At 42.9% G+C, this 12,693-nt stretch overlaps 1 protein-coding gene across 4 annotated transcripts in view; it reads right to left on the reverse strand.

Moving 5' to 3' along the window:
* The window catches only part of Cdon (cell adhesion associated, oncogene regulated), an 89,724-nt gene that overhangs the window by 14,095 nt on the left and 62,936 nt on the right, over positions 1-12,693 (reverse strand). For all 4 annotated transcript variants that reach the window (XR_007978868.1, XM_052188718.1, XM_052188719.1 and 1 more), the window contains exons 16-18: positions 10,425-10,646; positions 8,146-8,426; positions 3,538-3,617 (exon numbers count right to left, since the gene is read on the reverse strand). Coding sequence is in view for 3 of the 4 variants with exons in the window: in XM_052188718.1 (XP_052044678.1) it covers positions 3,538-3,617; positions 8,146-8,426; positions 10,425-10,646 (583 nt within the window). In the remaining variant the exon portion in view is untranslated. The remainder of the gene's footprint in view (positions 1-3,537; positions 3,618-8,145; positions 8,427-10,424; positions 10,647-12,693) is intronic.

Here is a 12,693-nt window from a genome sequence, read left to right on the forward strand (position 1 = left end):
GTCGAGCGACCGTGAATACCGCCCTGAGGCTGAGCTGAGGCATACATTTCCCTCCTTTGGGGGGTTATTGTTGATTTAATTCAGGGCTTTGCACACACCAGGCAAGTGACCCACCACTGAGTTTTGTCCCCAGCTCTTTGAGTGTTTGTTTTTTTTTTTTTAATTTTATTTCTAAGACAAAGTATCACGACATTGTCCAACCTAAGCTTGAACTTACTCTGTAGTTCAGGCAGGCTTAAACTTAAAATCCTCCTGCCTCGGGTTTTTGAGTAGCTGGTATTATAGGTCTGAGCTGCAAGGCTGGTCTCCTTTCCTCCTTTAAAACTGTTCCTCTTAGGTGTTTGTCACAGAAGTGTTAGGCTGGCAGACCAGATATCCATTCTCAATTGCAATGTCTATCCACAGCATTAGAAATGGGAAGTTAAATGATTCTGGTTTCTGAGAAATGACATACTCATTAATACAACTCCGTGTGTGTGTGTGTGTGTGTGTGTGTGTGTGTGTGTCTGTCTGTCTGTCTGTCTCTGTGTATATCTGTATGTGTGTGCATGTATGTATGTATATGTCTCTCTGGGTATCTGTGAGTGTTCCTTCATGCAGGAAGAAGATTTAAGTCAGAAAAAACACAGCTGAAGAGAATTCACCTGTTTCCAGATAGCAGTGAAACAAACTTGGAATGCAGGAAGTTATTAACCTCAAAACCAAGGAAATACAATTACAATTTATAATAAAACCACCGGATTCTATACAGATGTGCATAAGAGGCCAAACCGAAGCTGCCAGCATCATTTAAGTTCTCTTAAAGAAATGGGATCTATTTTGGACACCGAGACAGAATCTCATCATAGAGATATTTTATGGAATTTTATATTGCACTGCGATCAGTCTTTCAATACTCAGAATACCCCTTCGATGTTCGGATGAGGATGCTAACTCTGAGATCCTGTGTAAATCTCCCAAGTTTACAGGTTTAAGCAGTGACGAAGCACAGGACTACTTATTTTCAGACCAAATTACAAGACTCTAATTTGTAAGGAGAGTTGAGGTCTGTGACGACCACGAGAACCACAAAGGGCAGCTCGAGACACAAAATCTCTGCCTACCACTGTTCCATTAAACCACCTGATTACTTCCGAGTGTGGGCCAGCTTCACGAACTCCCCCGCTGTGGTTTATTGGAAAAAAAAGAAAGTTCTTGCTAGGTAGCTTAAGTTGACCCATGGCAATCTGATCGTCTCAGCCTCTCAAGTACAGGTTTTCTGGCAAGAGCCACTACACCTAGGTTTACAAGTTATTTCACATGTTTCTTAACAAACTGTGACAGATCTGAACAAAACTGCAGCTTTGATACATGAACATTTTCAAAATGAGAGTCACAGAAGTGAAATACTTTTAGTACACAAAATAGTCAGCCAGCTCTTGCTAACACATAAGCCTTTACATGGTAAGTAAATAACAAAATGTAGCAACGATTTATTGCTCTGTTCTGAGAATTTCTAAAACAATGTGCTTTTTGTTTTCTGAGACAGGTCTTAGCCCAGGCTTGCTTTTATTCCAGTGCACTCAGCTTGCCTGCCTTGAAAGCATGTGTGACTGGCCAGGTCCTTCTGACGTCACTAACTCTCAGGGGTAACGCTTAACATTTGCTCCATTTAAAAGCTACAGATTGAACCCTTCTGGATAATGCACGGTCCAAATATCAAGCTACCCTCAGCTATCTTATATAGGACTGAGTTTTCAAGTTACAGGATTTCAGTGGAGGGATGGGTTTTCATGACTATGTAATTCAATACCATCATTATGGAAAAGAACTAAATGTCTTATGCAACTTCAATAGTCCTTTGGAATTGATTTGTACAGAAGTATAAGAAAGAGTTTGGAGTCCTCATCCCCATACCATGCTGGCCTTGAACCTAGAATTCTTCTGCCTCAGACTTCCAAGTAGCTGGGATTACAAGCTTACACAATCAGGCCCAGATTTTTTTTTTTAATCAAGATTTTTTTTAAATTTCTTATTAGATATTTTCTTTATTTACATTTCAAATGTTGTCCCTTTCCTGACTCTCCTGTCCCCTGAAAACCCCCTAACCCATCCCCCCTCCCCATACTCATCAATCCACCCACTCCTGCTTCCATGTCCTGGTATTCCCCTACACTGGGGCATCCAGCCTTCTCAGGACCAAGGGCCTCTCCTCCCTTTGATGATCAACAAGGCCATCCTCTGCTGCCTATGCAGCTGGAGCCATGGGTCCCTCCATGTGTACTCTTTGGTTGATGGTTTAGTCCCTGGGAGTTCTGGGGATAGTGGCTGGTTCATATTGTTGTTCCTCCTATGGTGCTGCAAACCCCTTCAGTTCCTTGGGTCCTTTCTCTAGCTCCTCCATTGGGGACTCTGTGCTAGTTCAATTGTTGGCTGAGAGCATCCATCTCTGTATTTGTCATGCACTGGTAGAGCCTCGCAGGAGACATCATATCAGGCTCCTGTCAGCAAGCACTTGTTGGCATCCACAATAGTGTCTGGGTTTGGTAACTGTATATGGGATGGAATTCTTAACCAAATGTCTGCTACAGGAAGTACTATTAAAGCTTTCTACCATTCAGTGTGTCAAAGTTGGTGGATTTTCATTTGCTTGTGTTTGAGACAGGGTCTTACTATATATCCCAGGCTAGTCTTAATTTGGAATTCTCCTGATCACAGCTCCCAAAATTTGAAACTACAGGTTACTGAGATTATAGACATGTGACACCATGCCTATTTTCTATGTTACTTTTTAAGTTCCACATGCACACACATGTATCCATACCCATGTATACACACAAACAATTTTGTTGTGGTCTTTATTTTGAGACAGGGTCTTTCTATGTAGCCTGACTGTCCTGGAACTCACTGGTAGACCAGGCTAGCCATAATCTCACAGAGATCACCTGCCTATGTCTGCTAAGTACTAGGACTAAAGGCGTATACCACCATGGTCCAAGTAAAACTTCTTAAGTATCTTACAATTTTAACAATTAAAGAAAAAAATAAAGAAGGAAAAAAGAAAGGAAGGAAGGAAGGAAGGAAGGAAGGAAGGAAGGAAGGAAGGAAGGAAGGAAGGAAGAGTGCATAATCTAGTAGGAAAATTTCAGCACTATTATGGGAAAAACTACCATATAGATGAGAGATGGTTTGGGTTTGTTTTGCTTACTGCTTAAACATGATCAACTGCATTTATTCTTATGCCAACACAGGCATGAAAATAAGAAATGGGAAAAGACAACAACTATATGCCCTTCAACACTGTTGAGAAACCTGCCCTTCAACAATGCTGGTAAGAAATCAATGCTGGTAAGAAACCAAGCTCCTAAGATTGTCGCTACATGTGTAAAGAAACTGAGGCACAGAAAGATGACAATTATAGGGCAGGGAAAACAATATTAACAGTCTTACACTGAGGGCGGTGAAGCTCTGTGTCAGAGGTTAAGTTTAGGAAAACATCAAGGTAGCAGCACAGAATGCACTAGTCACAGCACTGTGGCTGGGCACACAGGAACCTACCTATTGTTGTTCCGGCAATTCCGACAATTAATGCATTCCAGTGGGTCAATCTGAGGCACGGCTGTGTACACTCCTCCACTCTGGTGAGGACAACATTAGAGAAGAAAGAAAAGAAGAAGCTGAAGAAGCCAGAGACCATTTGCCAAATAACCACAGATACATATCGATAACAAGTGGGCATGCGGTACGTTTTCTCACACTGCCTGAGCAATGCATACTGCTTATTCACGAGTGAGCCCCACACAATGTTACACTACACCCCGAAAGCTAAACTGCTACATTCTTCCAGGTGCCTCTGTGCTAGAAAAAGGCGACTAAATGGAGGGAGGTTAGTCACTTCCTTTTAGTATTTCAAATTTATGCCTTAAAATATATTATACATCATAAGCGCCCACTTATGTTTTCTTTTCTAACAGTCATGGAAAAAGCTTATGTGATGCCCATTAGAGAGACATGGTGTAAAGTTTATTTGAATGATGTCACAAAATCAACCCATCTTCATTTTCCTGTAATTATTTCGATTGGGTCTGTTCACTTCACTGCACTGTTGAAAAACGTCATGTCTTTCCAGATGGAGTAGACTCTCAGCCAGCAATGACTTGAAGGGAATATTAATATTCTGATGTTGCTTTTGGCGGAAAATTCTCAGCAATTAAGGAAAATGCCCAGATTAACACATACCTCATTGTAAAATGTTCACTTGACATACAGAATGGCAAACAGGAAGTTACAGACTGACTGCCCTTAGATTCAGGGTTCTGCTTTCTGAAGAGAAACAGCAGAGCTGAATTTGAAGGGCAGGGGTGGTGGGGGTGGCTTTATCACAGGGTACCCAAATCTTGAAGGCTAGAAAAGGTTCAGGCAATTGCTTTTGCTAAAACACTTTCCATTTCATTTATCTTATAACAAAAGCCAGAACCTAAGCAAACCAAGAGTAGAACATTCTTTCAGTAACCCTGATCCACCTAACAACAGGAATGATTAGGAAAACAGAAAGACTATCCCTAGACTACATTCAGTATATGTGGGCAAACTCCAGCAGTTCAGAAAAATGCCGTCATTTGTGAGAATTGCTGAATTTGTTAAAGCCTAATCTGTGATTTTCATGATGACTAGGGAGATTTTAATTTCTTGATTTTTTTTCCCCTTTGAGAAAATTAAGAAAATGGAAAATCTTGAAACACAGCTGACAACTTCTAAGCCTGTCACCTAATGGGGTAGTTGTCATCTAAGTGGCAAGTTGGGTCGTGTGCACAGCGTCTCCTTAGGGTTCCTCCTTCTTTTAGAGAGAGCAAGTTGAATGCTCTCTCCATCGGCTTCCTTGACTGAGACTAGGCGTGGACTAGGAATGGTGACAAAGCCGTTAGGAAGTCTGAAGGTAAGCCATGGGTTGCTCCACAAAATAATGAAATTATTATCTTTCGGTAATGATACAATTTGTAGAATGTACAAAAATCCAGTCACACAAAGCCATAGGTTCTTTTTTAGCTTTATGATACAAATGCACTTTAAAGTTTTGCTTTGTAAATCTAATATTTCAATATCTTTACTAAATTAAAGATGAAAAAAAAAACCCTTAACTTTCCCAGATTGTATCGAATGTCTTTGTAATCAGAATAACAGTAAAAACTAAACCAGTGATTACCTTAATCCACTAAGCAAATTATTTGAAGGCAATATTAAAAGGCAATATTAAAAGGCAATATGGACGCCCAGGCAGAGAATATAATAGATCAATCTTCCTTGTGCATGGGCCCTAAAAGCAGCATTACTTGAACTCCGCCAGTCATTCAAGTCTGTAGTGGCTATTCCTGGTTGTCAACTTGACTACATCTGGAATGAACTACAGTCTAGAATTGGAAGGCTCACCTATGATCCTAATTTGGAGGCTCAGAGATATAAGTTTCTAACCTGGATCTTGGTATGGAGATCTTGAAGCATAGTGGCTAAGACAAGGAGATCTCCGAGTTCAAGATCATTTGGGATTAAAGGCATGGATGCACACACCTTTAATCTGGGCCACACCCTCTGTTGGAGACCTACAGCCTTTAATCTGGGCTACAGCCTCTGCTGGAGATATATAAGGTCATTGGAAGAAGGAAGATTTGCTCTCACTCATCATTGCCTGCTTGCCTCATGGGACTGAGAAACGGCTAGATCCTTGGACTTCCATCCACAGCTGCTGCTGACCATTGTTGGGGAGTTGGACTATAGACTGTAAGTCATCGACAAATTCCCTAACTATATAAAGACTATCCATACATTCTGTGACTAACCCAACCTAATACAGAAGTTGGTATTGGGAGTGGGGTATTCCTGTGACAACCTGACCATGTTTTGGGGAGGATTGTGGAAGGACTTTGGAACTTTGAGCTAGAAAAGCTGTGGAAAGTTCTGTAGGAGCTTAGAAGACAATGTTACGAACCGTGCAGAAGATGGAGACCTGGCTTGTAAAATTTCAGAGGGAAGATTAAAGACTCTTAAAGTGGCCATGTTTTGATTGTGAAGATTCTGCGGTTTTGGTTAGCTGGGGCTGAAGAATCAGCTGTAAGTAACAAGATATCTGAACCACTAAAGCAAACCTTTGTGTTACTGGGACTATTGATGCTGGTTAGCTGGAGCTAAGAAATTAGCGGTGATTAAGAAGAGACCAACATCACTGAGATGAAATCTTCTTGGAAGTGTTTTCTGAGAGCACAGAGAGTGTGTTCCAGAGATAGCCACAGTTGTATTTTGTGCTGTGGCTGGACTTGGTACTGTGTAAGAGTCACCCAGATGGTACTGGTTTTGAAGGCATGAAGGAGTCATGAAGAGCAGCTGAGGCTCTTGGCACAGTGAGAGGCCACGGAAAGCCATTGCTGAAGGTGCAGCCTCAGTTGTAATTGATGGCCCAGGACTTGAATGGGTCATGCATAGGAGCAGAGGCTTGTCACCATGAAGAGAGCCTATGAGAGGCTATTGGTGAAGCCTAATTACAGTAGAAGTCAACAGTGTTTTGGAGATGCCAGTACCATACGATGACTACCAAGAACAGCAGCAGCAGTAGAGTACAGGCAGCTGGAGCCTAGAAGACAAGCTGTGTGCTACAAAGGGCAGAGCTGGAGAAGTGACCCAAGCCCTTGGAGGAGCCCAGACGATCATGAGTTGGATCCCAGACATTGGATATTTGGAGTTTGAGTTTTGCTTTTGGTTGTGACTGTGCCCTGATATCTTTCCCTCTTGAAGGAAGAGAGTATTTTAGTGGAGCCCACAGTTAAAAGACTGAATTTTTAAAAGACTTTGAATTTTAAAGATTTTGGACATTTTAAGGTGATTGAACTTTTAATGTGTAAAGACTGTGGGACTTTTAAAGTAATTTAGATCTTGGGGATGAATAAGAAAGTAAGGGTTGAGGCTTAATAGTGATGTGTTTGTGTGTCAACTTGACACAGGCTGGAGTTATCACAGAGAAAGGAGCTTCAGTTGGGGAAGTGCCTCCACGAGATCCAGCTGGGGGGCATTTTCTCAATTAGTGATCAAGTGAGGAGGGCCCCTTGTGGGTGGTACCACCTTTGGGCTGGTGCTCTTGGGTTCTATAAGAGAGCAGGCTGAGCAAGCCAGGGGAAGCAAGCCAGTAAGAAACATCCTTCCATGGCCTCTGCATCAGCTCCTGCTTCCAATCCTGCTTGAGTTCCAGTCCTGACTTCCTTTAGTGAAGAACTGCAACGTGGAAGTGTAAGCTCAATAAACCCTTTCCTCCCCAACTTGCTTCTTGGTCATGATGTTTGTGCAGGAATAGAAACCCTGACTAAGACAAAGTCCCATCACAAATAAACAGTTATTTGTGTCAGAAATAAGGACGTTTCAAGGGCTTGCAGCAGAACTACTGTGGCTAAAGAATACTAATATTCTAAACTATAAAAAGCTTATAAGTTACAGGGTTTGAAACAAATAATGTACAAAACAAACTCATGATGGGTCAGGAGTCACAGCCTGGCAACCTGTGGAGGTCTTTGGCATGATCTTCACAGGCTGGGGGTGAATTTAGAATGCTTGCCTATTATGCGAGAAGCCCCAGATCCCATCTCCAGCACCGAAGAAAAGAGAATCTGAGCCCTATCCTAGCATCTGGTGATTTTCCCCCTATATTTACAAATGTTTTGGAAGATCAAGACGCTTAGCAGCACGCGGACCTGCACTGTTCATGACCACAGCAGGTACCAAACTGGCACTGCTTGTTTAGTGGGGAGCAGTGCTACCCCTCCTCCCTCAGGGGCATCCCATGGGCGGCAGTCCACTCCTCCATTTGCCAGACCTATGGGCACTGAGTTCTCAGACTCAGCTCGGAGCAAATCAAATGTGAACCATCTGGCCTGGTGTTTGCTCGGCCGTAGTTCCATTGTGCCTCAAGAACAACTCTCCATGAGCTCCTCCTGCCTGCATTCCACTTTGGGGTAAATAGTTTTAAAAGCTAGAGAAAGCTGATAGCTACAGCTATTACTGATGACAGAAAACCAATGAAGGCTACTCTGGATGTGCAGCTGCCTGAGACCCATAGCATAGCTTAGGGGTGTCTATCCTGCCACACTGGGACCCAGACACGTGATCATTTACAGTGAGATCTCTTACATTCACTAGGTGGTGAGGATGGTCAAACTCCACGCAGGTCCTGGTTAGGGGGGTTGCGTGTGCAGAATAAAGCCCCCCGTTTATGTTCCCATTCAGGATCCCGCTGACGCCATCCGGGCCTTTATGGTGGAGGTGAGAACAGCCATTGCTGAGGGCACCATTGCTGAGGAAGCCTCCGTGCACACTCCCGTTGATCCGGGCTGTTCCCGAGAGAGTGGTGTACTCTACCATCTGCCCGTTAACCTCTGACCCCTGGTAGAGGTAGCGTGGAGGATCATATTCTGTTAAAAAGAACAAACAAATCCAGATGGAAAAGCAAAGTCAGATACTGAAGGAAAAACTCTTCCCGCTGAAAACTTTTATTCGTGAAATACTGAGAAACTACCAGCAAGACTGAAATAAAACATGCTAAACTGTTCTCACAAAGCTTTTGGTACAGCTGCTGCTGCCTTTTCTTTCCAGTAAGGAGTAGCTGACTTAACTCAGACTCTGCTAATAGAAGGGAGTTTGCCAGGAAGAAATCACTCCCATGGGAACAGAGTGCAGCAGAGGCATCGCTCCAAGCAGGGCAACAGTTGAGTAGGCGTGCTCAGACTCCTCCACGTCAAGAGCTCAAAACAACTGTCACAACCATGAGTTAAAAAAAACAACCTTTGGGCTGGAGAGGTGGCTCAGCAGTTAAGAGCACTGCTGCTCTTCCAGAGGTCCTAAGTTCAATTCCCAGCAACCACATGGTAGCTCGCAACCATCTATAATGAGATCTGATGCCCTCTTCAGTCATGCAGGCATACATGCAAATAGAATACTCACATACATAAATAAATAAATCTTAAAAAAAAAAACTAACATTTTAAACAGCAGGAAGCAGTGCTTTTAGGTAAAAACAGCATGATGCGTGTCCATTTGCTGGCCCTTCAGTAGTATCTCCTGTCATCTTGCATGCCAAGGGTGTGAAGTACCAAAGGCAGAAAAGGCAGTTCTAATCCTTATGTTAAAAGCTCCTGAGCAAATTCTGATCTCCAAAGACACATTTGCCAGAAACATTTAGGAAAGCCAAGATAACCCTAAGAATCCAAGCCTCAAATCTGCTTCCTGGTTCCTGCTACATCCTCTCCAACTTCCTCCTTGGCCTGCTCTCTCCCCAGGTTCATATCCTCCTGTGCTAGCTAATCTGAGCTCCTTCAGAGAAGGCCCTCCTCAGTTGATCACCATTGTTTAGCAATGTCTGACAAGCAGGAGGCAGTGAGTTTCTTCTGGTGCATAAATGGTCAAATAAACACTCTCGTGAGAGCTTTTTTTTTTTTTTTTTGTAAAAATATTACCATCACTGAGGAAAATTACTTATCAGACCAATCTTGCTCAGATAACTAAAACAATGCTTTAATTATTCAACACATATACACAATTCAATGTAACACAACAGAATCATTTAGAACAGGGCACAAACTTGGCAGCCTGACACCCCCAATCCAGTCATGCCTCTTTTGGAAGGTGCTGTCTAATCAAAACTGATGGTTTTATTTTTTGTGAGCTATTAACTTAAAAGGGGAGGACTGGGCGTGGCCCCTGGAAGTACTTGTTACTGTTGGTTTCCTCTTACTTTTATTTTATTTCATTATTCTTGGGCCAAACAGGAGAATCTTCTCTTCACCAAAGCCTGATATCCCTGCTTGATTTGGCTATAGTGTTTCAAATAGTTAGGGGCAGGAAACGAAGGCTGTTGGTACTGAAACAGTACCATCGTCAACCTTCCGATCACACTTCTTACTCGGTGTATTTGGGAGGTAGGATGACACCTCAGAGTTGTTTGGGTACAGCAGTGACAGAGGCAGGACCATGTTATCTCCACTCATGACATACAATGACAGTCACTTAGAGGTCTTCAGTACCTTCTTTCCATCAAGCCATTTCTATTTCCTGTTGACTAGACTTGCGCCAGCCTGGAGACATTCCTACAGCAGATTCCAGAGCTGATGTGCATCCTCTTTGGTGGTCCAGCAAAGCCAGGTTTTCGCAGCACCAACACAGCTATTTAGTTGGAGACCTGCTCAGCTTTGGCTTTGGTGTTTATTTCTATTGGGCAACTTAATTTGATGCTCCACATGCTTTGGCTGGCAGCATGACTGGTTCTAAAGTCACCTCCCCTGAGTGGAGAGTGTCTAACAGCCTTCATTCCATGGCACAAATACATCAGAGTGCTAGGAATCAATATTTACTCTGACAATATTTTTTCTACCCATCTTTAGAAAAATACGAGGAAATACTTATAAATGACTCACTCTGTATGGAGCTCTGTTGGCGACTCTTCCACAGACACAGCGCAATGAAAACCATAAGAATGAGGACCATAACCCCAAGCACACAGCCAACGATGAGGTACAACATGTCGCTGCTCCTGGCAGGGCCGGTGGCAGGCCCCACGTTCCCTCCGTTTCCTGAAGGACTGGGAGGGGTACTCAACTCTTTCACGGGATACTCCGAAGCTCCAGGAACACGTTTCACTGCATGGAATTATTTTTTTAAAAAAATTAAATTAGAGCGAATACAGAGCTTACGAAATAGACTCTCTGAAGGAGGTCTGGCTGGGAATGCAGGCCAGTCTGTTTAGACTCCTTACAGAGACGATCTGACCACCAATGAGTCACAGAGAAGGATCCAAATGTGGAAGTCTGATCTGCCAAAGTTTTGGTCCACAAATTTTTGAGAAATTCTAAGAGCCAAGAAACATACAAATTAGTTTGACCTAAACAGCTGTGGGATGATCTGCTGAACCGTACTCGCAGAAACTCCCAGGGTTGAAATAAAATACTTGAACTTATAGACAGAAAAATCAAAAACAGACAAACAAAAACAAAACACAAACAAAAACCCTTATTCTATGTGATATATTTTTCTCTCAATAAGACTTAGAATTAGTGTCTTATTCTTCCACCACATAAAAAAAAATCCTCAACATTAAACAATTAACTTTGAACTACCATACCATCTACATGTATTCTAAAAAACCCACATGTATCCTGTAAGCATCCCCAATGAAACCTACTAGAGTCTACGGTCTTCTTGACTACTTCATGGGTTTTCTGGGTAACTGTGATCACAAATGCTATCCCACAAGTGTGATACAAATCCCATTCTCCTGTCTGTGAGTCACATGTTCTTACTGCTCTAAATGTCACAGTAAAGTCCTACTCTGTCATGAGCAGACTACAGTGGCTGACAGCCCATTCTCCTGAGCTGTACCGCTCTAACACTTTCACCGCCCACGAACCACACAGCAGAGATCCAGGCTGTGACAGAGCCGCATGTTGGGCTGTTTCCAAACCCAGGTGGGAGCATAACCATCATGGTAACAGCAATTGGAAGTGGAACTGGTGATTAAGCCATAAGGGCCTGATCCCCACCTTCAGATCAATGCTGTTATTACAAGAATGGGCTGGTCATACAGAAACAGGTTCAAGGTTCAAAGGTTTGAATTTGAACCTTTTCGGTTTGGTCTCCTTCTTTCGCTCTTCCACCATACAGGCTTTGGAGACCCTTATCAGACTGTCAGCACTATGCTCCGGCTTCCCAGCCTCCAGTCAGTACATTTCTACTGGCTGTAACTGCAGCTGACGTGAGCCACACTGTTCTGAACACAGTCAAGTGACTAGAAAACACATAATGCCATTTTAGTCCCTCCCTCTTTGCAGTGCTGGGAATGGAAGGCACCACTTTCTACATGCTAAGCAGGTGCCTTCTCTCAGCCTGCAACCCTATACCAAAAATGTTTCCTATTGTGCCTGACAAGAGTTACAACATAATTGTGTGTGTGTGTGTGCACTCTGATGTCCTTAAAAGCCAGAAGACAGTGTTGGATCCTCTGGAGCTGGAGTTACAGCACCCTACATAGGTCCTGCGAATCAACTGCTGTGCTCTGCAAGAACAGCCAGCTCTCCAACTGGCTGGCAAGAGATTAATGCTCCTGGTAAAGAGAAGACATCATTCATGATTTTGAGTATCATAACACTCTAGAAACAAGCAAGAAATCCTGCTGAGTCTGTTATAGTGTGTGCTTCACGGAGGTATCCATGGATGTGCTAACCAAATGAAACTTGAGATCAGGTCCAGGTGAAAAGATCTTTAATGTGGACTTAACGGGAGACTTTTTCAGCAGAAAGACACATAGTTGAAACTTTAAGAGAATGAAATAAGCCTGGCTTTGCAATTCAATCTCAAGTATTTGTTTCCTTGTTTTTTATTCATTTCCTTATTTTCAAATAAAAACAATTGTAGCAGACACTGATGACTACCCTGAATATTCAACAACTTCCTTCTTCCGTGCTACCTAAGCCTTCTTTAAAAGATTCTCTTTAAGGACTGGAGATATAGTATATCACAGAACCATAAACTGAGTACGTTGTTGCACGCCTATAATCTCAGCATTTAGGTAAGAGGATCAGAAGTTAAAAGCTACATAGTGAGTACAAGGCTCTCAAGTCTGGCATACATAAAACCCAGTGGGGGGTGGTGTGGGGGGGGGTGGGGAGGAAGAGGAAGGGGAAGGTTAAG

The sequence above is a fragment of the Apodemus sylvaticus genome, chromosome 7 (genome assembly GCF_947179515.1).
Source record: "Apodemus sylvaticus chromosome 7, mApoSyl1.1, whole genome shotgun sequence".
NCBI lineage: Eukaryota > Metazoa > Chordata > Mammalia > Rodentia > Muridae > Apodemus > Apodemus sylvaticus.